The 27305-nt window shown below is 41.4% G+C and overlaps 2 protein-coding genes across 9 annotated transcripts in view; one reads left to right on the top strand and one right to left on the bottom strand.

The window, feature by feature from the left end:
- MATCAP2 (microtubule associated tyrosine carboxypeptidase 2) overlaps positions 1-12847 on the bottom strand; it is a 29182-nt gene extending 16335 nt beyond the window's left edge. For 5 of the 6 annotated variants that reach the window (XR_012654313.1, XM_075056839.1, XM_075056831.1 and 2 more), the window contains exons 1-2: positions 12560-12847; positions 4772-5454 (exon numbers count right to left, since the gene is read on the bottom strand). Coding sequence is in view for 4 of the 6 variants with exons in the window: in XM_075056839.1 (XP_074912940.1) it covers positions 4772-5454; positions 12560-12584 (708 nt within the window). In the remaining 2 variants the exon portion in view is untranslated. The remainder of the gene's footprint in view (positions 1-4771; positions 5455-12559) is intronic. The other variant, XM_075056878.1, reaches the window with a different exon arrangement.
- An 11749-nt stretch (positions 12848-24596) lies between these two features.
- The window catches only part of ANLN (anillin, actin binding protein), a 30414-nt gene continuing 27705 nt past the window's right edge, over positions 24597-27305 (top strand). For 2 of the 3 annotated variants that reach the window (XM_075056775.1, XM_075056784.1), the window contains exon 1: positions 24597-24721. In XM_075056775.1, the coding sequence (XP_074912876.1) occupies positions 24704-24721 (18 nt within the window). In that variant the 5' untranslated portion in view covers positions 24597-24703. The remainder of the gene's footprint in view (positions 24722-27305) is intronic. The other variant, XM_075056793.1, reaches the window with a different exon arrangement.

Genomic DNA, 27305 nt, shown 5'->3' with positions numbered 1-27305 from the left:
GGAAAGGGCAAAATCCAGCCCAGCATGCCAGCTCTTGCCTATTCCAGCATCCAACTGTGAGCTTATTTTCCAGCCTCTGGGCCAGCAGAAAGCAAGGTACTGATATTGCCAGAGTTCCTAAGGCCAAACTGTAAACTCTTCAGCAACAGGTAAAAAAATGGAAAAAAAGAAGGACTATGCGGCTGTGCCAGCTTACTGGTTAGGAGTAGTAATTCCTGTTATTTTCATTATTATCTAAAAGGTCTGGTTTAATCCCTTTTATCACTACCAAAGAGTGCCAAAAGAAGCAGCAGTCCCAAGACAAGTCCCCTTGCACAGCAAACTCTGCTGATACTCAAGAAAGTCATGTCACAGAAGCACTACCAAGAGCAAGACAAGGATCTGCTTAATTGATATGTTTAGGTTGTGATGGTAGTGGCTTTTTTAAACAAATTATTTGCAGCCAAGAAGGTCTCTGAATCCCAAGTCACCCATGTACAGCAACACAGCCTAGTTACTTGAGCGTTATTGTAGATACATGTAGTTATTGTAGACACATGCTCATGAATCATTTAAGGCAACCACGTTAGAAAATGGGCTCAGTGACCTAGGCGTCAGCCCCCTGCATTCAGTCAGCTCATCCTACGTTCAGAAGCAGCCCTGCTACAAAAAGGTTACAGTCTCTGTTGAGATTTGCAAGACAGACAAGGTTTGCATGTACCATCACTTTACTTTCCTCCCTACATAGCTTATTTGCTGGAAGCCTCCCAGGTGCATCTTTAGGTAACATGAAGATGTACCAGATGGAACTTGTTAGTCTAATCAACAGCCATAAAACGGTGGCTGCCCTCCTTTTTGGGGTCAAGTGGAAAGGAAGGAGAGAGGTGAGAGCAGACTTTTGAGGCTAGTCTACTCAGGCTGCAGTGTTTTGAGTTTTATTCAGTGTTTACAGTGGCTTTTTCTTTTGCATGCTTGTTCTCAGTGTGATAAAGACCATTGTTTAAGTAATTTAGAGCTGGTAGAAATATTTTTAATGAGAAACTTTTCAAATACTTTGTAAGGAGTTAAAAATTAATACTCATTTGGTTTTTGTATGAGACTGTGTCCTGAAATAAACCTATGCTCCTACTGTAGTATCATCTGACGTGACCTAGACTCTTTCAGTGGAAGAGAGAAGTTTGTGTAGAACTCTGAGAACTTACGCTACTTGGATGGCCTGATATGCTTTGTCTTAACACCCTTACCTATAAACCTTACTTTAGGAGGGAATTTGCTACCAGTGCAGAATGAGATGTTTTACAATTAACTGCTCTTCATAGCCAGTGACACATTCTTGAATCTTCAACATGCCTAAGCTGTGACATCACCTGGACATTGCAAAGGATTACTCAGTGTTGAATGTCATGTTGTTTAGCCTTCCAGCTCCACCTAACTATTTTTTCAACATCTGATAAATTTGCTAATTGTAGACTGCTTGTATTAATGACTTAATAGGTGTGTAATACAAACACTTGCAATGTGGCACAACTGATTCATTTATTTACTATCTCAAAACTGCTATATTTTTAGGAGGACAAGGGAAAAGGAATAAACAACTCTTTCATGGGGGGATTACTCATTCAACAAAAGGATGATTTAAAAAAAAAATGTATGTATATAAAAACAGATTTCCTGCCTTCATATACAATTCAAAGAAACAGGTGTTAACACACAGGTTACTTGAAGTTGCAATTTCCTTGCTGATTTTGGTTCAGCAAATTGCAACTGTTAAGTCATCTGCTTTGCAGACACTGCGGACAATTACTTCTAGCTAAGTATTGCCACCTCTAGCAACTGTGCAAAAATAACAAACACGTTAAATGTTAAGAAAACTTAACAATGAAGGACAAGTAGTTTGAGCCAGAAGGAGTGCTAATAAGAAAACTTGCATAGCACTTACGAATACACAGTTGCTGCACTGACCTTGAAACACAGCACTAAGAGAATTAATTTCTGTAATATTAGATATGTTAATCACTGTGAAAAGCTGCAAGTCTGCATACTGGTTTTTATTCTCGAGTTCTCTTCCTTAAAAGCACATATTGTGTGACTCATGAAAGAACCTTATTAGGAAGAAAACAAGATAAAGTAGAAAGAAAGAAACAAACAGAACAAAGTATGAGAAGATGGACATTAAAAAATACTGTTTTCAAATGTATTAATAATTAAAAAATGTTTACACTATGTCTGTGAAATGTCAATCAATAAAAGTGTTGGGCTGTGCCCAAGGTTTAAAATCTTTGATTTGACTAGAGGCCTGGGGGGGTGAAGTGGGTACTCCTAAGCCTGTGCATTCCCCATTGGAGCACTGCTGTGTTAATAGTTTGTAAATTAATAGTGTTCTTTGCCTTTAAAAAAAAAAAAGGTGGCAAGGTGTGACTTGTCTTCCAGATATGTTGCAGTAATGCTATATTAACCAATTCCACAGACACACACAAAAGCAGAAAGGGCAATAAGAAAACACAATCTGTTTTAATATCCTAGCAGACTATGCACAGCTGTGGGTAAAAATAGTTTTGAAATCATTAAAAATCATCTAAAATTCTGAAATGTCAGGTTTTGAGCTCATTTCACAGAACTACCCTAAAAGCCCCCTATAAAATTGGTGAGTTCTGTCAGTAAAAAGCTAGTTTTACAGAGATATTAGTCACAGAAAAGCAAGCAAGTCTAAGTTGCTGTAAGCAACTTTTATAGAAGAAAATAGGAAGAGTTCCATTCCTGTTCACAGAAAGCAAAGCTTCCTAAAATAAGTACAGTAACAAATGAAAGCCAAAAATGTTTAAAAAAACCCCAAAATTAAATTTATCCTTGTTGCAGGAAAAAGGACAACTATACACAGTTGTGTTTTTACAGCTGACCTGAATTTTGACACTGTGAGTACTTTTTTTGCAACTGAAGACATCTTTCCTGAACTTAACACTTCTTATAAGATACCTGCATGTTTCTTCTGACAAGTAAAATCTGCATGGAAAAAAAACAGCACTGGGGAAAAGCAAGTGCTCATACAATATTTGCTGATTAAAATTTTGATTCATGCTGCTTTTTCTGGATAGTAAATCTGCATGGAGATGAAAATTTCTAAAGCTAGTTGTAGATAAAAAAGAGAGAGTGCCACCTGCTGGGTTTGGAAATGTGTTAAAGCTGCTTTTTTGGTCATTTATATGAAGTGCGATCCTGTTGTTCAGTGTTTTTAGGAGCGGAACTTTGAAGTAATGTTTTTGTTGCTAAGAACTTCTGTAACTTAAACTACATCTTATGAAACAATTTACAGCCTCCTTGGTAAGTTTCAGAAATATCATACTTAATTGAATATTAAATTCTTCGCTGCTTTTTATAAAGTTTTTATAAAGCCTTTATTTTCCCATGCATTGTATGTAAAGGGAAAAAGGTAGAGCTACAAATTGGAATAATATTGAGGAATCATTCGTTGTTAAAACACTCATTATTTAGGTGTGGGTTTTTTTATTAAAAGAAGGTTAAATCAATGATAGGTGTGCTCCATAAAATCATCATGCATAAAAAAATTTTTAAGGCTCTGCTACCTCATACTGAAAGGGATAATTTGTATTAAATTCAGTTTGGCAAATTAATTATTGTTGATTTGCCATAATTTATGATTAATGTTGCTAATATTGCTATAAAAAATCAAAGGAAAATTTGCTAAAAAGCTTTAGTCAAGGAGTAGTTTTATTTGGTGTCAGTATGATTTAGTTGGTTGTTTAGAAGTATGGAAGCTGATTTTAAGAACAGAACGGCTGTTCTCTGTTCTCATAAGAAAATAAATTCTTAATGAAAACCCAGCTACTGAGTTTTTAAAATTTACAGATATTTTTAATGTGAAAATGCAGACCAAGCCTTACAATACAATGACTTAATGGGTAGTGGAACGGCAGGATCTATTCCCAAGTTAAGTATCACTTTAAACATGAGATTCTCTATTTAGAAAAGCTTGTCAGACTTAAATAAGATCCTTCTAAACCATTTTAAAATAGCAAAAGTGGGAAGAAGACTGGTTCTGTTATTATATAGATAAGCACTGGTTTTTGTCACTTAGGTCAAAGTTGAAAGCAAGGGTTTTGTTGTTGTTTTGGGGTTTGTTGTATCTCAAAGACAGGCAGGAAGCCAGGGTAGTTAGACAAAATGGGAATGTCTGTAGCTCTGTTACCAGTGTGGCTGCATATTGGGGGCGGGGGGAAGGGGGGGGTGTCTTTTTAAATTTTACCTTTCTCTGGAATGGAATTGTCTGCTGCTGGCTGAGCCTAATGTATATGCAAATATGCTTTCAAAGTTGATTAAAACAAGGAACATCAACATATGCTTATCCAATAACCATGACCTCAAATAATCGCTATTCCCTCTCAATCCCTGTGTCACCAAGAGGATTGGCAAGACTTCTACACTGCTTTTTTCCTCTGTTTATTAAAGCCTGTTTAGGCATTGTATTTTTCCTGTATTGGACTCTGCTTCATTGCCTAAAAAGCTTTCGTGTCTTAAATTATGTTTCATGTAAACCCATTTTTAAGGACCTGTACCTTTATCCTATAGAATCCTGTAAGTATTAGGAAGGCTTTAATTTTTTAATCAAAAGGATGTTCTTTCAGTTCTACTACTGTATTCTCATCTTCCGTGCATTTTTGAAACAGTAGGGGAGGATGATAAGGAGAAACAACTTGCTAGAAACAAAGCCAAATACCACCTTAATAGGCATAGGAAAAAATAACCAGTGGAAAAGGAGGGGAAAAAGTAACTATACCTGCTTAAGAAATCGGTCAGATGCATGGCTGTGCTTAGCTAACACGCTTGGCAGAGCGGGGTTTGCATATTCAAATTGAGGATTGTATGCGAAATCTGACTTGAAGAATTTCATCTTCTCTTTCTCTACATTGGAAGGCTTGATTGCAGTCAGTAAACAGAGTTTTTGGCCTGAGACATCGCTTTCTTTTCCATGGCTTTTTGAGGACTGGGATTGCTTTGGCTTTGTTAGATTAAAATGCCTCTTAGTTCTACTTCTGGGTCGTGATGGCAGTCCTACGCTGCTCCCTGCAACCGAAATACTGTTTGTAAACTTCATGCTGGTAGACACTGGGCCAGTGACAATGATGGAGGGCTGTCTGTTTGTGCAGTACCACCCACCGCTGAGCAAGGGTAGTGGGACTTTGATTTTGCGGTGCTCATTGCTTCGCAAGCTGGTAGAACACTTCGCAGTTTTTCTGTGTTTCTTGTGGTGAGCAGATGACTGCTTTTGAGCCTGGTGTTTCTTCTCCTCTTTGCTCTGCAGAAGGACATTGTAGCTACTGGTTCCTGTTGTGAAAATGTCCTTAAGGATCCCAGAAGGTGGGTGCTGGAGGCTTTTTTCATTATTAATGTCCAGCTTATGTTCTTCTGGACTCAGGACTGATTTTTTAGAAAGCTCTGTCTTAGGCCAGTGAAGTTTTTCTGCATTGAGGGGGGGGGAAAAAAAAAAAAAGCTGAGGAAAAATTTGATTGTTTCATACAGCAATACTAATCTTAAGGACTCAAAACTGCAACATAAATGAAACACAGAACTTGTCTTAACTGGAGTCACATCAAGTTAATCTTGACTTCTAGACATATGGGAGAATTGTGTGTGTATATCACTTTTGAACAATTAGACTGGGACTTGGAAGATCCAGCTAAACAAGTATTTTATGCTTGCAACTCCATGCGTTAGTGCACCGTTGGCAGCTAAGAACTAACTTGTCTAAAACAAGACTCTGTGCAGGACTGTAGGAATGTTTACTGTTACATTAATAAATCTTTAGTTTTGAGCAAAATCTGATTGACCTTTAAAATCATGCAAGGAAGGTTTTGTGTATAGATAAAGACTAACTTAAAAAATAGGAAACTGTATAGGAGTATGTGAGCAGTATTTACAGTGAAGTCCCACAGGGATCTGTGCTGTGATATAAGCAGTCTGGTGTGGTCTCATCTGCAAAATCCGATTCACAGAATTTACTCTCAGAAAGGATAAGAACATGGGAATGGGCCCGCCACTGTGAACAATTTACAACACCATATGAATAGTAATATAAGTTTAAAAGATTTCAGTTTCGCATATTCCTTCTTAATACAGTCAGTAAGCTATAAAGAGGAGAGAGAAGAGAGATCAGCTAGTTACAAACACACCTCTGAGAATCCTTAAGGCAACACTGTCATTTCATCTATTCAAAGTTGTTCTACAAAAACAGCTGGCTTTAAGAAAACGCTTGAGAAGAAACATTGTAAACAAAACTGAATGCAAGAAGTGAATAAGGTTCTTTTAATGAATGAAACTTCCTTTCTTGCTCTGACCCCTGGCATAGCCTTCGGGGGAGGTAGGTCCCTGCTGCAGAGCAGCTGCATGGAAAAGTCATTGAGAATTAAAACTGTATTTAATATTTGTGCTGGCTTGTCAGAGAGAAGTGACCTCTCTTCACTGGTTCTAACCATCCCCTTCTCTCGCCAACCACTTTATCCTAGAACATTAGGTGAGCCAAAAGTAAGGGCACAAATAAATCCTGCCACAGAGAAATGCTTCCTACTTCTGCACCTAAAAAGAAACGATTCACGGAACAGGAGACATGGCCCGGGCCTGATTAAAGCCCGCAAAAGGGATTTGAGCTTCAGCCCACAGTTATACATAGCTGAGCTGTAATTACTTTACACAGAGTAATTATACTCTGAATGGAACATTAGCAAGAGATCATTAAATGCCTCCAAGGGAAAAAAAAAATCAGTAGTAGTTTAATTTCAGCTTTATTTTCATAGTAAACTTAGGTTTTGCTCCCAACATAAGCACCATGACAATGTATTTCATGCTGTTGGATCTCTGTCAGTTCCAGGTCAATCTGTGTTCCTCAGTTCTCCTGCAGATGCTGTTCTAAAAAGTAAAAAGACAGAGGTCCTACTTGCATGAACATATGATGGGAAATCTGCAGCCTGGGTGTTTTCTCCACTGGAAAGAGAGAGATATAAAAGCATTAGATTATTCTCTTCCACTAAAGCATGCATATCTTATGCAAGCTCAGTTTTGTTTCACAATAAGTTTGCAAATCCTCTTTCTATGCTTGGTGCAGGAACATGCTTCTTGGCATTCCTGTTCAAATTCTGTCAGATTGTTCTCATCACATACGTGACAACCTGTCTACATGGCTTATCTTGCTTTACCATGAGCTGTTGTGGTGAGAAACCACAGTACCCATCACAAGTAAAACACCATCAAAACAACTACCATAAAATGAGATGCATTTCTTAGATAACAGAACAGGATGGCTGGTCTCACGTATTTGTTTCTTGGCAAGTATTTGAGGTTGACTTCAGGCCTGTACCAAGTATTAGAGTATGAGAATCCTTACCTTTAAGAAGGGCAAATGAAAAGGAAGGTTTCCAGAATGTCTGAACACAGAAATATTACATTTCTGAGCATGTGACTTGGCTTGTGTAGACAAAATTGAAGTTGGAAATTACACAGCTGCTACTTAAAATACAGATGAGATAATAATGTAACACTAGCGGCGTTAACACTTCACCTTCTCTACTAATCAATTCTCAAAAGCCACAAAGAGCAGAGAAGCCTTAAATTGCTACTACATAGGGAATAAACTGAATTAATACCACATATGTATCTAAGAAATGACAAAGAGAAACAGAATTCAAAGAAACAACTCAAAATGACCTTAAGCCGCCCCCAACCTCTTCTGTCAGTTCAATACCAAAAATTCATGACAGTAAGCTTTCAGAGTACAGTTGGCCAGTAACAAATGCATTTATATCTGGATAATTTCTGAACATCACAAGTCAGAATTCTCCTGCAAGTGTCACAAATGGTGGTCAAGTGCTGAACATGCACTAGCAGGTTTCACATGCACGTGGTTGACATAAAAAATAGTTGTCCCCAATTCTGTAGTTACTTTATATGTGCAATCTCATAGCAAAGTGGTTTTTCAGCTGCCAAACTGAGTATGGCTATCCTTAATTTTCTCCTGATGAAAGAAGGATACTGTTTCACGCGTATTTGTTCTGGAAACCTGGAATCAACAGATAATCCAGCAGATTTGAAAGATTATATTAGATAAGACGGCATTTTTCACACAAGTCATTTAACTGCCAGTCTGAATTTTTGGATTGGTCCTGGGAACATCATTATTTTTTACAAAATAAACTAGAAAATAATATTTAAGACAACATCAAAATCATGTTGCAAAACACCAAATTTTAAAGTTCTTTATCTAGTACATTTGTTTAATCTGTAATATTCCCATTTTAAACTCACATCTGTAAGTCAGACAGCATCAACCAAACTAAAAATACACTGTCTTCTAGGAAACTCAACTTATTAAAACATATCCAAGAGTTTCCAAGGATTAGCAATGCCTGGTGATTGAAACAGAGGTCTAGTATTCTGAATATAAAAACAATTCATAGCACAGCCTGTGTTCTGGAAACGTGCTTCAGTGTTTCACGAAGTACTGAGATATCATACCGCTATAAAGTAGCCAGGCAGAGAATGGATTATCAACCCACATCAATTACAGATTGGCCAGCAGTGATTTCCAGGTTTTAAACTCTGGATACCAGAGGACAGATGTCAACAGATTACTTCTAAAAGGTCTGAGAAAGGCAAATTGAAACTCACTGTACTATGGCATAATTCTATGCTGCATATCACGCTACATATCATATAGGTTTTATCTTTTGTATCTCATCCACATGTGTTCTGAGAAGTACAAATTTGAATTTCCTGACTTCACATATTTCAGGTTTTGCAGCAGAATACTGTCAAAGAACATATGCCCAAACCTCCAGTTACCTTCGAGAACCTCCATAAAACCATGGAATTTATGTACAAAGATTCTCTTCATTGGTCTCGCTTCCAAACACTCGAAGTCACAAAGCCCCAAGTCCTTCAACAATTAAAAAAAAACCCAACAAACTAGCAATAAAAAAAAAAAACAACACAAAAAACCTAGCATAGTCTCTCCCAGAAAGATTTCCCATCATGTTTACTTCCACTTATTTATATTTTGTTTCTCTCTGCAACAACACAGTAATAAAAACATAGGTCCTAGAGACATGGCTGAATTGCTAAATGAAACAATCTATCAGGTTTGGAGTGGAAGGTGATGATGTAGAAAGAAGCAAGGAGGGGGCAGAAGAGCTGCCTGTCCCCATGTTGGCATCATTAGGGTACCGAAGGACAGAAAACCCTCCTGCTCAATGGAAACTTGCTCTGTCTTGGCCTGGAGTAGAGCTCTGCCCCACTTTGGAGCCACTGTGTTTGGTTTCTTCTACCCCTTAAGGTGGGTTAGCAGGGCAGCCAGCCAGCCAGTGGCAACTTCCCCCGTGTGTCTAAAGCATCTCATGTGAGAGCAGGTCATGCTGTAGCCAAAATCCCATCATTCTCAAGATATTTGCTGGAATTGGCAGTACTGGACTTACTCCATCCTGCAGATGCAAATGTACCATGTGTCACAGAACAACACAAAATACCACAGGCTTGATTTTGCCCACAGGGGAGTTTTACCCCTGTGTAACTTCATTTTCTATACATGTAGCTATTCCAGTGTCACAGCAGTACTGGAGAAGGGATGTGGCCCAAGACTGCTAACAGAGGATATGTGGGAACCACAAATCTCACTATAATTCTGCACTAATTAAATACTTTCCATGTCTAAGTTGCACCCCAGTCACTAGCTGTGAATCTTGTAGTATCGCAGACACTGCCTAATCTTGTCAGAGGTTATTTATTAGGAAAAACAAGTTAGACTTTATGTTATATTCAGGAGGTAGGTTATATTGTTATTTCCATCCTTTAGAAACTCATGAATTGAGCTGATCTTTTATTATAATACGTGTGGTAAAATCCCAACATAAGATTTTTTCCAGACTTTGGAGAGTGTTATAGAAAAATCTTCCTCTAGGCTACTGGGTAGCTACTATCCAAGCAGCTTCTTAAATACCTGTTCCATAGATGGAATGAGGTTAATGATAGATATTTGTGGGCACAGATCTCTGTGTCCAGCTAGCCTTGCTCTAAACAAAGTAGAGAGCTCCTGCGGTTTTCGAGCAGCTGTCACTCAGGTTATGTACACATAATGGACAAATCCTTTCCAAACTGTAGGTGTGATTCTTACGGTGCTTAGCAAAGATGTTCTTGGAGCAGATCCTCCTATCCTAGGAATGTAATGGTCTGAGCCACTGCTTTTGGTTTTCAGTTCACCATTACCATGTTAGAATACACTTGAAATTTTTATGTATAAAATCAGAAACCACTTCCAATAGCTTGACTTGAATTTTCAAATTTATAGAAATGCAGATAATGTATGTGATCTGTCTACAACTAATGTGAAAATAGTGAAGTTTGAGAGATGAGAAGAAAATACATGGATGTGACAAGTAAGATTTCTCCTTTGACACATTTTGCAAATGTACAATTACATTACAAAGAAATATTTATCTTCAATACTCAGATAATATGAATAGATTAACAACCACATGTAGTTTATGAGCTCTAGACTGTATGGTTTGTGGGTGCAGAGGGCTGTAGAAAGAATATTCTGCAAAAAATATGCAACAGAGCGTGTTGTATATGAATCTATAATGTTCCACTGCCTCTCAAACACTACAGGCTTATGTTTGTGGCGCAAGAGAATCTGACCAGATTCCTGTGGTCTATTTCCTCACCACTATAAACACCCTTAAGGTTTACAAACACTCAAACTTTGAACAGAAAGTGTCAGGCAACTTGAACTAGACAGCACTGGAAGCTCTGTCTATAATGATTGAAAATGGTTTAGCTATAGCATTAGTCAGCGAGCTCCTGTAAAAATACTGGCATTGAGCTATTTTCTATTTTCACAGCATATTAGTTATTAACTACAGCCTGTATGATGTTGTGAATTTTGACATTTAACCTAAGACTTTTTTTCCCCCCCAAATATCCACCTATTTACTTTCCTTCTGTAACAGCGTTATCTGTCCTTCAACTTTAATTCTGAGCTCCAAAACCAAGGGCAAGTTTCAACTATGAGCCAACTTATAGGTCTGATTCATTAACTGCCAGTGTTTGTAAATAACTCTGAAGCATCCAGCATTTACAGGACTCATTGGCATGATTTTGGACTGTGCAGTTTGGTTTTTCTTCTTTAAAATTACAATGATACTTAATATGTACTCTTTCTACCTTAAAAAGTATGAACTGACTCGTAAGCAATTTCTTGCATGCATGTTTCTACACTGCAATATATTATGTAAGTGACTCCAAATTCAGGTTCTTCAAATTAAATTACATGAGCACAGTAATAATCAGTAAAAGTGAAGACTTGGCCCTAATGAAATGAAGTAACAAACTCCCATTGATTTAATAGACTTGGGATATAATCACAAAACACTGATTTATAGACAGACCTGCACAGGACAAAGCTCCTATCCAAGGAGATCTCTAGCTCACTCTATTGCAGCATGGGTGTGCTCAGGAATATTTGGTGGAGGAGTATGGACCCCAAATAACTATCTCTCCTTTAAGAAATCTCAATCCTTTAAGATTACAATTGCTGTTGTACATCGCTAGGGATGCTCTGTCTGATTCCATGAATTTTATTTCTACTGCCATTACCAGAAGTAACACCCTACTGATATCCATGCACAGACGGAACAGCATATAAATTACGCAGAGAAGAGTAACTGTAAGAAATATCGATTATGATTGTGACAGTATGGTACGAGGGACACGAAGCTATCTCCACCGGATCTCTTCTAGATAGACTTCCCCATCACAAAGTAACATTGGCTTGAGGCAGCTGAAGTAATGACACATGAAATGACGTCAAATTTAAACAAGAAACACATCTGAGTGAAAAATTTGTTTTGCAGCAGCAACTGCATTGTAGGTTTTCCTACATACCACAGACACACAGCACTGAAGATAATAGTTTTGTGTGGTATCAAATACTTTTCCATATTATCGTTATATAGTCATAATACAGGGTTTTATATACACATAACTTCTGTGAAAACACAGCAAAGAGGAGAGCCAAAGAGTGAAAGACACCAGATGTAGTTAGTAAGAGTTTTATTAGCGTTCTGACTTGCATCTCCTGCCCCTCGCTCCGCTGAGAGGCAGGCGGGTGTCACCTCCCCGCTCCCCAGTGCCCCTGGGAAGGGACAGGGCCCGCAGGTAAACACCCTGCCGTCCCCGTTCACCGACGGGGCTCCGGCTTCGCCGCCTTCCCTCAGGTGCGAAGCGCCTCCCCGCCCTGTCCCCGTGGAGCAGGTACTCTCACGGGAACCCCTCGGCTGATTTCTTTTTTTCTTTTTTTTTTTTTTTTCCGCGGCGGAGCAGCCACCAGCACCCCGCCTGCCTCAGCACCCGCGCTCCGGGCGCTGTGGCGAGCGCCTGAGGGGCCGCGGGGAAAGCGGCCCCACCTCGCCCCTCCTCCTGCCGCCGCAAGCCCCCGGCCAAGCCGGTAACGCCCCAGCCGCCCCGGAGGCGAAGCCGGCGCCCGGTCTCGCCTCAGGCTGCCGAGCCGGGAGCGGTACTCACCGGTGACACGGATGGACTCCAGCATGGTGCTCCGCGGGCAGCTCTTGCCCCGCTGGCTTCCCCCTGCGCGGCGGGCTCGGCCGGGGCGGGCGGCGGGCTCCCGCCTCCTCGGCGGGGAGGAGCGGGGAGCCCTGAGGGGAGGCGGGTGGGGAGGGGGGAGGGAGGCAGCGAGCGGCGCCGGGCGCGGCGCGGGCTCTGCCGGCCTCGACGCCTCACCGAGGCCGGCCCGGCCCGGCGCCGCCGCGGCCGAGGGAGCCCGGCTGGCCCCTGCCCGGCAGGCAGGAGCCGCTCCGCCCGGACCTGCAGACTACAAGTCCCGGCACGGCCTGCGCCGCCCGTGAGCGGGCGGGGGGGCGGGGGGGCGAGCTGCATCCTGGGAGCTGTAGTGCAGGGGACGGGGCGGCGGCGGGGCGGCCCGGCCGGTGTCCTGCGATGGCAGCCGGCCAAGGCGGGCGCCGAGCTGCAGCCAACAACGTCGCCGAAAGAGCCGGCTTTACCACACCGGCACGGCTCGGCGTCGGGTGCCGGCAGCACCGGCGGGTTTTCAGCGTCATCCGTTGCAGGAGCCTCACAGGCGTAACTTGCACTGAATCCAGCGTCTGCCTTGCAGTATGCTGATAGTTATCAACTGTCGCCACTGCTGCAACTGATTAATAATTGGTATGATGGATAATTATCCGCCGGGCCTAAGGCAGGCAGAGAAAGGGCTGCACGGGACAGGGGTGCTCAGCAGGGTACGTGCCACCCTGGGAGGGCACGGCAAGGAGCTGTTGTCTCTCGCTGAAGAGACGGTTGGAATTGCATCAGAGCAACAGCTTGGGGCAATGACTGACTTTAGTAATCGGGAAGGTTATCATACATTGACAAGTAATAAATAGAATTTACAGCAGAAGATAGACTTTATCTTGCACCCTCCTGTTGCTTTACTTGTGCAATCTGTTGCTTTGCCTGTGAAACCTTTCGCTCCTCGAAATGTAATCGGCACATTTTAAAATGCCTATTGAACATCAAGTAGGAACAAGTTATTCTACCTTAGCAATTACAGTTGTGTAACCAACTAATGTAGGCATGGTGTAGGAAGATTTTGTACTCTTCATGCAGACTTAAGGGCATGACTGAAGTCAGATTACACAAGAATACATTTTAGTGTGTTAATGCATTTACTTTTCTAAATGGTCAACACTTAACGGAGAAAGAAATTTAATTGAAAGTGACTTAACAGCACAGAAGTGCTCAACATACATTATGTGAATGTAGTGATCTGCCAGGGAGAGGAGAGCTGGGAAGTTGTGCCCTGCTTTGGTTGAATAGCTTAAATGTCTGCCACCTTCCCTCCCATCAATAAATTCGTACCTGCAATGCGCTGTACACATAGATAGTCTCCATAACATCGTCCTAAAAAGTATAAGGTCTGGCTGTATCATCACGTAGCAGGGATGGGAATTCCACAGATCGCAGCTCGTTGATACTTCTGAGAACCCCTTTCTGTGTCCTACCTGGAAAAGTTTTACTGACCTTCATGAATCCTTCTTACAGATATTTGCATGTATGCAATCATATGACTGAGCGGATGCTGATCAGATAGTTCTGTCTGCTTTCATAGCACTTTTCACAGGCAATAATTAAAAAAAGAGTTTAAAGCACATATTTTCTTCACACACAAAGACAGGCATTCTTAAGTCCAGCTACGAAAACACTGAGGTGTCCTTTTTTTCAGTCTGCTAATGAAGAGCTAGTGATGAAACACACTTCTACCTAGCTGACAAATTTTATGTCCCTTTTAACTTGAATTCTTTGAGGAACAGAGAAGATATATGCTCTGTCAACATGCTAAGTTTAACCTAAAATACCCTCTAAAGTACTTCGCTAATACTGTAGTATCTGGAACCTGCAGGCTTGTCTCCAAATCTCAAATTGCAGGAACTGAATAAACACTTCTAAATTTAGAGAGGCAAAGCTATCACTAATGGGTAAGAGTTTGCTTGTGGTACATGGCAATGACAGAAAAAAAAACCAACCACAAAACAGTGAATCATTTCAAACAGTGCAAATAATCGGCACAGCTGATGAAGAAACGATAGATGGCTGCTACAATGTGAAGTCAATGTACCGTTTTACCATAACTTCCCAATGTTTTTGCTGTGTAGACCCTAAATTGTCCTCTTAGGGATGATACTTCATATATGCTTGGAAGCCACAACAATGAAATCGGGAACTCCAGCTTTTGATGTGTATTTTACACATATATCCCCTCTTCTTGCTCCCTCCAGTGGATGCCTTCTCTCCATGTTTCTCATCTCCTGCCTACTTCTCTCTGGTGTCTGTGTGTCCTTTTTCACTAAGTGCTTGGGTATTCAGTCACCCCTGAATCTGCTGCCTCCATCTTATTTTTTCTTTTCCTGCTAGTCTCTTTCCTTTGCAGTGTGGCTTGACGGTTTTGTTAGGTCATGCTAGCTCCTGGCTCTTGCAGGAGGATGCCAGAGGCAGTAGCAGAAGGCACAAAGGCGGGATGCTGAAAGGCCACCTGCCCCTGTTTTCTGCTTTGGCTCTGAGCAAGCTTCGTCACGTTTGTTGATTAAAGGCATAATGTGGAAAGCTCAGTCAAGAAAAACATTACTAAGTATCTCAATGTGACAAGAATGCTATATGTGTATATATATTTAATGTACCTCTAGCAGTTCTGACCTCAAAGGCATCTTAGCTTGCAAGTCTGTCTGGACGGAGAGTGGGAAAAAGATGAGGTACTCTATCACAAAAAAAAAATCCTGGAGGCTATCAGTGCAGCTGGCATGGATCGCATTGTAGCAAGGTGAGGGCACATGGGGACAAATGGTAAGGTTTAGGTGAGCCACACTGTGGAATACAGCTTAAATAATCCAGTTCCACAATACAAATAGTTCTATATCTTGGTATCACATATCCCTTGTTAGGAGACAGAATTAAAGCTGACATGCATCTTGTATTTCAGCTTCAACATAACATTACTTCCAGAGATAATTTCAGATTTACCTGGTCATGACTTCAGAGATAATTTCATATTCACCCGGTCAAATATACTGCAATGTCTTGCATGCAGAAGAGTGTCTTTATAGGAATATTAGCATCAATAAGCTCTGCAACATGTACAGTCTGGAAGAGCAGGGATAGATTTTATTGGTCTCTACATCTGTCACAAGCTAACACTGCAAAATTCAAACACACACAGAGGCATATATAAATATATATATGTATATGTGCATCTGGATTTTAAATATGCCTATACATATATATATACATGCACTCGTTTTAACGTTGGTTTCATTTGGTTCCTCCCCCATATTCACACCAACATCTTTCTTCCGCTTTTGTGTGCTGACAAGAAAGAATTCCTGAGGAACTAGGAAAGCTGAGAATGAGAGTCCTTAAATAACTCTGCATAATTTGGCACAACTTCAGGGCCATCAGAGTGGCAAGGTTAGCCTCCCCTCCCTGACTTAATGATTCTTAGCTGGCTGAATATCTTCTGACCAAACAATTTCATTGACCAAGTGGATCCAACTGACCATCCTTCCAGACACATTCTAGAAACTCCTTCTGAAATGTCTAAGATTGCCATCTGATTCCAGATGGGTCGTACATTTCTAGTACACAGCAAAGGCAGCACATGTTTGTGGGAGCTGCTTACTCATAGTCTTACTCAATGGGATTGCTATTTTAAGATGCCTTGAAGAGCACAACTTGATACAGCTCCAGTGTTCAGATTGATTTATCCACTGAATTTGTTCCCTCTTTATGCTAAGGAGTCTCAATACCATAAACTCAGCCCAACAGGGGAAAACAAAATGCAGGCAAACCTTGCAGTAAAGTTCAGAGAAGTGAAAGCAATCTAAGATCCTTGTGATGTGAACCTACAAGTGCAGTTGACCATTGTCCGTTATCATATGGGGAAAAGAATCAAAAATGTCTATTGTACACTCACAAATGCACTTATACCTACTAAGAAAAAAGAGGCTGCTTTCCTGTGGCAGAGAACTGGGTTATATAAATACATTAGTGACAGTAAAGCATGCACCTGCTTACAGTATGGACTGATGGACAAATACACCCCTCTTGACCTTTCCTCCTCTAACCGTCTGCCCACTTCTGCAGCAATGCCTTGTCACTACAGGGGTTCTTCTGAGAAAGGCAGGATGTTGCCGTCAGCAGTGGCAGGCAGGACTGGCAGGCAGCCTGAGTGCAGACTGTCTGCTGAACCGCAAACACCTGCAGATGAGTCAGACACCTTGCTGTGGCAACACAGATACCAGGTCAGGCAGCATAGGGCTAATGACAATCTGCCCCCAAATAAGGAGAATTTTTTAAATGTTTATACTTTGTCTTTGGACCTTTTGAAGTCTGCCAACTCTTTTGTGGTACTGGAATAATTTCAGTTGAAAAGCAAATGTTTTCACAGTAATGCATCATCCTTTTTGGCTGATCAGGTGGGGAATTCACTTGCTCCTTAACCAACCTGAGAAAAGCACAATGTTCCTCTCCCTGTTGCCATTCATTTCCTTATCCCTTCCTCTTCCACACCGCCTACCTGATCCCCTGTTTTTCACTGGTCCAGGCTGTGTAACAGACTTAGAAAATGAAACAGGGATATCCAAGAAACACAAAACGCCGTCCTAGCAGCTTCTTACAGGATGCAACTTGTGCAGGGATAGGTATGACTACATGGTGCTTTGAAGAAAGAGGCCTCACCTGCATGCTGGGGCCAGCACTGTCCTAGAGCTGGAGTACCAGTGCTGGGACCAGAGCACCCATTGCAGTTGATCCCAGTGGGCAAAGACCCAGCAGCTGGGGAAAGAGCGATGATCTACTTGTTCATCAAAGCATTTCATTTCATGGTACATTCAGATCCTCTCACTTAGGATGGGATCTGTAGAGCAGAAGGGGCTTTGCCTGGCCTGGAGAAGGTAGTCTGCTGGTAAATCCCATTTTCAAGGAGAAGAACTGGACTCAACGAGGGGCAAGAACCCAAGGTGTAAGCCCACTCTCCTTTTCCAGTTTCCAAGTACACGCCTGGCACTGCTACCTAGCTTTACCTTGCAGGTTCCTGCATAGTTTGTGGGGTTAGATGGGACTATAAAACAGCTGGGGCTATGTTTATTTACTCCATGGTGAATAATCCTTTTCAAGTGGTACTAGTGACAAATTCAGCTGATGGAAATAGTCTTCAGGCCTGGGAGAAGCACAAGCCAAGACAGAGTTCTTTTCAGACTTTATTCTCCTCTCTCTCATGTCTGTTTTTGGAGATTCCCTGGGTACCATTTTATGATGGTGTTACCAGAGTCCCAGAGTTGGAGCTCCAGAGTCTCTGAGTGCGGGACAGTGCAGGGCACACACCGTCTCACCTTCTTACAGATCCAGTGAGTTCAAAAGAGATTTTTGGATTAGACATACAAGAAGACAAGCTGCCCGTACCAAGCCACTTGCAAACCATTGCCAGGGAGCAGCAGCTCTCTTCATGGCCCAAGACCTCCATCATTGCCATGTGGGCTCTGACTCCAGGCAGCCAAAGCCCCTGGCGGTGTGGAAAGACATTTTCAGGGCTCCGACAATCCTCACCACCACTGGAAGGACAAGGGAAGAATCATTTAAAATAACCTTTTGGCCATTTCCACTCCCTTTGCCTTCTTTCATGCTTTATTGCAAGGTGAGGCAACACTGTATCATACCACACCCAGACATTCAGTGACACTGTATTTGTACTATAGACTGCTACTTTATGTTTTACTCCACCAGATGTTTCTGTCCCTCTCATCAACAACGAGCCATGATCTTATTTTCCTATTCCTTTAGTTAATCTGTTTTCCACCTCATAATAGTTTTTTAAGCAAAAGCAGACAGAAATATTAGAGATATTTACTCATCTACAACAGCCTCAGTGTAATTGTATATGTAGTTTCGACTGAAGCGGAGATGACTGTATTACCACTGTCCCTCATGGGTATGTGTGTGGAAAATATAATCACCGTTACATTTTAATTGTGCTTGTTCAAATTTCGGTAGAATTCGTCCCTCTGAAAACAGCTTCTTTTTATTTCAGATGTGCATTTTTTGTCCAAGTATTGAAAAAGAGATTTCCGAAGCAAAACACTAAGCAGCTTAAAATCCTGTCTAAGTAGCACCCTCTAGTGTAAACACGCTACTATTGCAGAAAAGATTTCATGTTGGTGTATGGGCTTTTTTCAGAGGAATGACATGGAAAGTAAAGAGAAAAAAAATATCATGAACTCCTGTAAAACCCATTTCATATCCTTAGGTCTTTCCTTGTTTAGCAAAGCATATAGTTTATGCTTAACTTGGAGCACCTACCTTAGTTTTTTAAAGTAATTTTGTAGGTAACATTCTTGGCCTTCCTTATGCATCATTTATGATTTGTTTTATGTGTGTCCTGTTGTTTCATTTATTTATTTAAAACATGGGAATAAGATGGAAAGAATGAGGTCAGAAAATTAGCACCTGTTGAGCTTACAGCATACTGAGTCTTCAAAAAAGGAACTAGAACTGACAGAACACTTTTTTTGCTGAAAAATGGTTTTTCAACAAGAATCTCCCAATTTTCCCATCTTTCAGAAAATTATTTCAAGAATATAAAATGTGATACAATTTTGCTGGTGAAATTGCTGATGTGATTATGCGATTACTCTGTTTGCATTATGCTGCAGAGTTGTAAGCAAGTACTGTAAATTAACATAATGGTCTAAATTAACATAATGGCACTTAAGTACTCTCAGGCCCTTTGCTTCATTTAAGAATTTTTATGTCAGCAAATGGTACACCTGTGCCATGTGGATAGAGAAAGAAAAGTGGGTATTTTATAACTGAGACACAAAAGAAGGAAGTCTAATTCCCCTTCTCCTGTGTAAATCAGTCATGAGACCTAAATGAAAGGTCCTGAGAAACTTTCTGTGATTTAGTGATACAAATGCAATATTAGGCTAAGAAAACTGTGAACACAATAAATCTTTTCAGAGTGCATGACAGGCAAATGTTTCTTAACTCCCACAGCCTTGTAAAAATGCACAGTTCAACCACCCAGAGATTTTTTCTGAAACTGAGTCCACTAACTGTCTTTTGTTGTTAATGAAATGAGTTTTGTCTCATTCCTTGTTTCACTATTTTTCCATTTTAATGTATTTTCTCTTCTGTCTTTTCCTCCTGTTTTCTTTGTTATCCTCCCTTGTTATTTGCCATTCTCCACTCTTCTCTTTTTTAATTCTTTCTCCACATAATGTTTTTGCTTTTCCCTCCAGCTGTGTGATTTCTGTGTGATTTTCCCTCAGTCGCTCCTCATATGAGATGGTGCATTTCAGCTCTGACAACAGTTAACACTAATCCATCCATGTCATCATACAGTAATTTAGTGTAGAATATAAATGACAGGGTGCTTTTCCAACTTTTAATATAAATGGTGTCTTCAGTGAGCCAGTGTTTTCTTGAGAACTGCCCATATTCTGCAAACGACAAGTGAGAGAATAAATAAAATTCACGCTGTTTGAAATTCATTCTGTACATTCTGAAAATGTAGCATATCTTCCCCCAGCAAATGTCCAGTTTAAGGGATCCCCCCACCACCACCACATTAATAAATGAAGCCTTTTGGTATGATAAAGCACAGTCCCAGCTGAAAGTTGGTCTGTAATGGCTATGGGGTCTCACATTCCTTTAGTCTGGTTGAGCTGGTTATCAATTTCCTACTTGGGCTACTAGAAGAGAGGCTTGTGCTCTGAGCATTACTAATTTAAATCCATGTCACGCTTTGGGTTACTTACTCACAAAACCTGTCTTATTCCTGACATAAATATATTCCTTTACTGCATAATGTCAGCCTAAGTTGCCTCTGTGATTATCACAGGAGTTGACAAAAGCAGTATAATCACCTTTGGCTTGCCACAGAGAACAGGTCCTAAATGCTGCTCATCAAAATGTTTCTGATTATGTTTAGTTGCAATAGAAAATACAGATTAATCCAAACTGCTGTGTTTTGCCATACTATGGACCAGCCCTTCTAGTCATTGTCTGGGAGTGAAATTGCCTTTTCCCAGTCCCAGTCTCTGGCAAGCTAGGATATTCAAGAGGATCTGAGGGCACAATTTGGTCTTCATTTCAGAATCACTGAGGAAAGGATGGATATTATATTCTTACTGCTCTTCTGTAGTGAAGGATTCCCTTATACAGGGGTCCTAGTGTGGAGCTTGTGAAGAAAGGAATATCTTATGGCCTGGCTTCATCTTAGGCACCGAGAAATGGAGAGTTAGACCTGCACTATGTATCCTCCAGGATCCACTCAAGGCAAAAAGATGGTGGGCTAGGGGAAAGGGATGTGCGTGCTAGTGGCACAGTCCTCAAGAAGCTCTGTAAGGGCTGCCTCCTTGCCTCTTCCCCAAGGTTAAATCCTTTGTCTGAAGTCACTGGAAAGAATTAATTCTAATGGGACTATAGTCCAGAAATAATGATGCACAACACTGTGTACTAGACTATACATTTGCTTCTCCTCTCTATGGCATCCTATGCAGCCATACTACCAGTGTGAAATGAGTATCAGCATCTTGACAGCTCTCCATCTGATTAGCAGATGAGTGAATTTTCTGGTAAAAAATGCCTTTTGAAGGTAAATCTAAACTACAAAGAATACTACAATCTACTGTGTTATAATGCACTGTATTACCATTCAATAGATTGAATCTGCTTGCAAGGGCAAGATAGGTGAGCATCAACTTTCACTTCAAATTATTTAGTTGTGAATAAAAGGAAATTACAAGTTGGAAAATACTATTTTTCTCTAAATGACAGGATTACTGAGATTTTTCTGTGAATCAAAGGAAGCATCTTGCTCATCTTTCCTTTGGAATCAGAATCATGAACTCAATTTCTCAGCAGACAGAAAGTTTTAGGAAATATTCTCTGAGGATTACAGAATGGAGCTATACAGTGGACTACACTAGGATGAGCATTTTTGCCTTCAGTATTTTACATTTATGATTGCATCGGTATTGTAAGAAAGCCAGAGTTCCAAAAACTTTGGCTAGTGCTCTCCTTATTAGTTAAAAAGTGTTCTATTCTTATAGAAGTGCTAATGCAAACTTCTATAACCTTCCAAAAATGAAAATACACCCCTGAAAACAGTCAATATGCTTTACAAATTTTGAAGGAAAACTTGGGAAAGTAAAAATGTTTTTCTTGCCATGTTAAAAGACAAACGACTGCCTTCCATGCTCATGCTCTCAATTCCCATGAAAATTGCAAGCCTGCAAAAACCATTCCCCAAGTGCTTTGTATTATGTTATTGTTACAGAAGGGATTACTTTTCATTAGCTAACCCCTGGCAAGAAGAAATCTTAAACCATATCACGTGGGGTGAGGAGACAGTGAAGGGCGTGATTCACAATTTTTGAATGCAAAAGGCTGGCATAAAATATAATGCTGTTCAGCGGGCAGAGCTGGCTCATTGTTCTGCTGGTTTCAACATGGCATTCCTTTCTTTCCCTCTCTTTTTCTTTACGCCTTCAGATTGTGAAACATCAGTTGATTTTTTCCATAAGATGCAAATAGTTTTATTAATTTAGTAAGAAAAAAATAACCCTGACTGGCAATTCCATTGCTACAGGCTGTACCCCTGACCATTAGGCAGACAACAGATCTCGTAGCCATTTTATAGCAACGTTCCTGAAAATGACTGACTTTCTTTGGCTCTTTGGAGCAATAAAAGGATAAGATACATTTCCTGTCCACTGCTGTTCTGGGAGACAGATGTAACCCCTTGAGAAGATGAGAAACTAAGTATTCTATTTATTTCTAGCAAGGCCCCATTGAGTCTGGATCAAAATGATGAAGAAATTATTGGCTCTGTAGAAACCAAAACGAAAGGACATTTGTCACATGCACGTTGCATTGACATTTTAAGCAGTTATACACTCCTAGGAATCTCAATTTCATTTTTCAGAATATACTTTATAGAAATATTTTTTACAAGAACTTTATTATACAGAATAAAGCATTATTATTTCCCTCTCTTAATATTAAATAGCAGATGAGATTATTATGTATACTAACAGTGCAGCTAACACCATTTTGGTTGGCCCTCAGACTGAGCATCATGTGCTATGCCGTATCATTTGAAAGATGACAGCAATGGATGGAGCCACGTTTGGAAATGAACCAATGATAGCTGGAGCTGCACTGCATAAATCTCATAGATCCACATGTAAAGCAGAAAGTATGCAGTAATTCTGTTCTGTTTTAAAGGACTCAAATTGTGCATGACTCTTCTTCCTTTGGGATGGCAGGAAAAAGACAAGACTGAATGTTAATTCTCTCTTTTTATTTTCTGCCGATGACTTCAAGCTCCATATTGGCTATTTTGTCTTCTGGTACTTGCCTGCATTGATTCTCTACTGCTCCATTAAAGGAATGTTTCTGTTATTTCCCAGTGATAGCTATACTTAGTTTCTCCTGAAGGAAATAAAGCCTGTCCTTTCTTATCACTGTACAGGCTGGTTCACAGATGATGAATGAGTGATGAGTCTCACCTGGTAAGTCCCAATTTTCAGCCGGGTATGTGAACAAGTTCTGATGCTGGATCTTGGGCTACTCCAACCCACGTTTATCTGAGAACAGTGCAGGGATGATTGTCGGCCAGCGTGTCCAATCTTGAAGATTTCTTCAGAAAAGGATTATTTGATACTGTGTTTTTAGATTCTGCTGCACGCTGATGCCATGCTGTTTGCAAATAAGGCATTGGAAAGATTTTCTAATGAGGGACAATTCGAAGAGTGCGGTTTGTTTAGCAAGGCAAAGTAAAGGTTGGAAGAAGAAATGACTGCTGCCTATAAATAATTCAAGTGGCAAGAAGCACAGCACTAGGGACGAAAAGCATTCATGCAAGGTAATGAAAACTATTTGCATACAAGCAAAAAGGTATAAAGGGGTACCAATATGTATGGATAGACTGGAAATTTGATGAGGTTGAATCACTTGGGCTGTCAGGCCAATAGCCTCCCGGGGTGAACAGCAGATACAAAAAAACAAGCTGTATTTGCAATTGCATTCCAACACGTTTATGGGAAGGGAGTTTGAAGTGGTGCCCAGATAGTGAGGACGGGATCTGTGCACCTGATGGGTCTATGCCAATTCAGCATCCCTGACACTTGCATCTTAAGAAAGGTCTATCAGTGAAATGGAGAAGTGGACAGCAGGAGAAACTGCTGGGTGAGACTGCAAGGAGAAACATAAAAGCCACGAGAAGGAGCTGCAACTTTCACAAGTGCACTGGGATAAGTATGCTCTCTGTTCACAGAATTACATTAAAATAATTTTTTCCTGTCAATGCCAGCTGAAAAATGAAGCTTCAAATGAAAAAGGCTTGGGAGACACTCCTACTGAGCAGCTGCAGCAAGATGTGCAGTCAACCAGGCAGTATTGCTCTACTTGCCTGTAAAGGAGGCAAAAGCCTCAAATTTCTTAAAAAAAAAAAAAAAAGGCACAGTTTGCGCCCAGCTAGGCTGACGAGGAGTAAGGGAAGGTGGCAGGGCCGCCATGGCTGGATGCACTCCCTGCACGCCACACACGGAAACCCTGGGCGGCACGACCACACGCAGAGGTTCAGACCCAGAGCCCGGGGGTGCAGCACGCGAGGCCAGGCCTGCTCCCGGAACCGGGAAAGGGAGAGCCAGCCCGGCCGCGGCCGTAACAGTCCCGGCGAACCTTCCCACTCCCCGCTCTCTCCCTCACAAGGAAGGGAATCCGCGCGGGAGAGGAGGGAGAGCAGGGCAGCCTGCTGTCTGATTGGATAGCACTCCTGTCAATCAATGCCCTCTGCCGTGCGGGGCGGGAGGTTGTGCGCACGCGCGCGCCTCCCTCCTCCCGTCGTGCCTGCCTCGGATACGGCAGGGGCTGGTGCGGGGAGGGGCACGCCCCCGAGTCACGTGACCGCGCGGCGGCCGTGGGCGCGCGGCCGCCTCGCGCATGCGCATTCGCGGTGGGCGCTGAAATTCAAATCTGAGGAGCGGTTGGGGTGGTGGTTTCGCCACTCTCGGGCGGCCTGAGGGAGCGCGAGCAGCAGCAGCAGCAGCAGCAGCAGCAGCAGCAGCAGCAGCAGCAGCAGCAGCAGCAGCAGCGATGGACCCGTTCACTGAGGTAAAGGCATGGCGCAGGCCGGCCCCCGAGCGGTGAGCTGTGGAGGGTGCGCGCCTGGGGCTTGATCCGGGGCGGGGGCGAGTAGTCAGGGGCGGGGGCCGCAGGGACAGAGGGCAGCTATGGCCGGTCGGGGGCCGCAGGAGAGCGGCTCCTTGTGGCCGGGCTCTGGGGGCTGAATAGTTTGTCCCAGCCCTGGCTCCTGGCTAAGGCCTGTCAGCGCCCCTCATCCCCGTTGACATTACTGCGGGGGGTTGTGGGCCTGTAGCCAGCCTCTTTCCCTTCAACGGGGAGACGCTTCTCTGCCCCCTCGTCTTGCTTGTGCTGGCACCTCCAATTTTGTAGCTGCCCAGGCGTTTGTGGGGCGTCAGATCTCTTCCAGGAGAGGGCGGAGGGGTTATTCATGCAAGGGTTTGTGAAGGAGAGGACCTTTTCTCAAGCGGGCTGATACATGACTGCGTTTCCTAGTGCTTTAGTGTTTGCTTTTCACGTGAGTCTGGCAGATAACGTTTTCGGTTGAAACAGAAGGGGCCCTGGAAGCTAATTGGAGTGGTATTGACACACATTGTGCCTGCCATATCTAAAGGTCGAGTGTGAAGTTTGCGACCATCTCATTAAAAATGCGTCCTATTTGACTTTATTGCCACCTGTGATCGGTCACTTTCATTGGCAGGCACAGTTCCTCTTTTTTAAAAAAAAGTAGTTGTCAGGGTGGATTTGCATGTGTGTGCTTGAATTTTACAGAGGCAAAATTGTAACAAAATGAATGGAACTGACTGACTTGAATCTGTATGCAGGTTGGAGTTTCTTAAAGATGCTGTGCTGTACTCTGATTTTATGTGTGACAGATGTAAAGCTGTGGAGCTGTCTTGTGACTGCTTTGAGAAATGTCATAGTAGAAATGGCTTTCAGTCCACAGCCTGCCTAAACAGAAACCTAAACTACTTTAGCAAAAAACCCAAATCAAATATGTTGGGGAAATATTCTCTCCTCCCCGTGAAAACAACCTGTATATCAAATTGATGTACTTCAAATAAATTGAGTGCCCAAAAAAGGAGACTGCACAGATATGATTTAAAAAACTGAACAGGAGGTATTGATCTGAACATATTTTCTAAATCTGTTATGCCAAGGCAGATTTACCCTACTCCCATGTAAAGGCTTGCTAAGTATAAACATCTAAAACCCCCTTCCTTAGTTGCTAGTGAGTGACATGATCTGACTAGTCTTAAATAAACTTCAAGTCCTTACTACTGAATCAAGTTTAAAATGGTTTTGCATGCTGGGAGATATTCCAACCTCAACACGCCCTTCTTGTAGATAACTGACTTTGAAAAGTTATGACCAACTGTGAGGCCACTCCTCAGAGTAAACTTTATTCAAATGTGAGCTTGTCTTGCAGAGTGCTTAGAATGTTGCCTTATCAAGAATGTTTATGCTGTGGAGGACATTGCACTGTTAGTCAGATTTTTACACAATATTAGTGTATTAGTATTGAAGTTTAATAACTTTCCTCAAAAAAGTTTTCTGAAAAGGAAGCTTTTTACCACCTACTATGAAGTATTTATGTTCTGGTTTTTTTTTTTTTTCTTTTAATATAACCTTCCATTAGCTTAACTACTTTCACATAATCTTTGACTACAAATTACCATGCTCTTGTTACTTGCAGGGAAGTGGTGAAGCCTTGTAAGTGTTGATTATGTAAACTAGTGTAATTTGATCCTTAATTGGCCAAAGCATGCTGTTAATTCAGTGTTTGCTGATCACTTTACAGTAACAAATTTTGTCCCAGTCTTACTGAACGTAAGCTCAAATAAATCTTGCTCTAAGGTTCAGTGGAATGCTTTCAAATCAGACAGTTCTGAAATAATGTTTCTTTTGATTAATCTTACAAACAAAAACTAATAACCTTCTGAATCTCAACCAAATTATTAATACAGAATGCACTGAGGAGATGGTGCAGTGAATACTTTTTTAGGGTCACAATGAGCATACTATTTGTGAATCAGTTTATAGCTGACTGTATAATTCACATTTCTTGCACAAAAGGCTTTGTGTTTGGTACTACAGAACGTTACAAACAGTCTAGTTTATTTTGCACTTTGAAGTACTTATTAACATTCATAGAGCCAAGTATGGTTTCCTAGCATGAAGGATGACAAAAGAGAAGTGAGTGATGCAACTGCTCAGGGGAAAATTTGCATATGTGAAGTTTGGAGTTAACTCTTCCTTCAATCTCATGGATAAATTTGCTCCCTTTGCTGCATCCTGCTAGTAAAGCAGGACAGTTAGAAAAAATTCTTCCAAACGCATATGGGCCTGAATATCTTCTCTAACGCTGCTAAAAATGTACTTTAAAACATAGTTTTTTAAAACCAAGATTCCCCATCAACATTTAAAGTTGGAAGGCCTTTTCTGACTTTTAGAAGGTGCTTCTACAACACAAACAGTGATTCTCTAACTGTGACTTAGTAGTTCCCAGGTTCCTAGATGTAATGAAACAGCTACGTCCTACTCTGAAACTTTGGCTGTCATCAGAACACTTGGAGAATGTACTTGTAGCAAATACCCTGTTGATGAATTTGAA

This window comes from Buteo buteo, chromosome 2 (genome assembly GCF_964188355.1).
Source record: "Buteo buteo chromosome 2, bButBut1.hap1.1, whole genome shotgun sequence".
NCBI classification, from domain to species: domain Eukaryota; kingdom Metazoa; phylum Chordata; class Aves; order Accipitriformes; family Accipitridae; genus Buteo; species Buteo buteo.
Note: the sequence above shows the minus strand (reverse complement) of the source record. Positions and strands in the feature narration are given on the sequence as shown.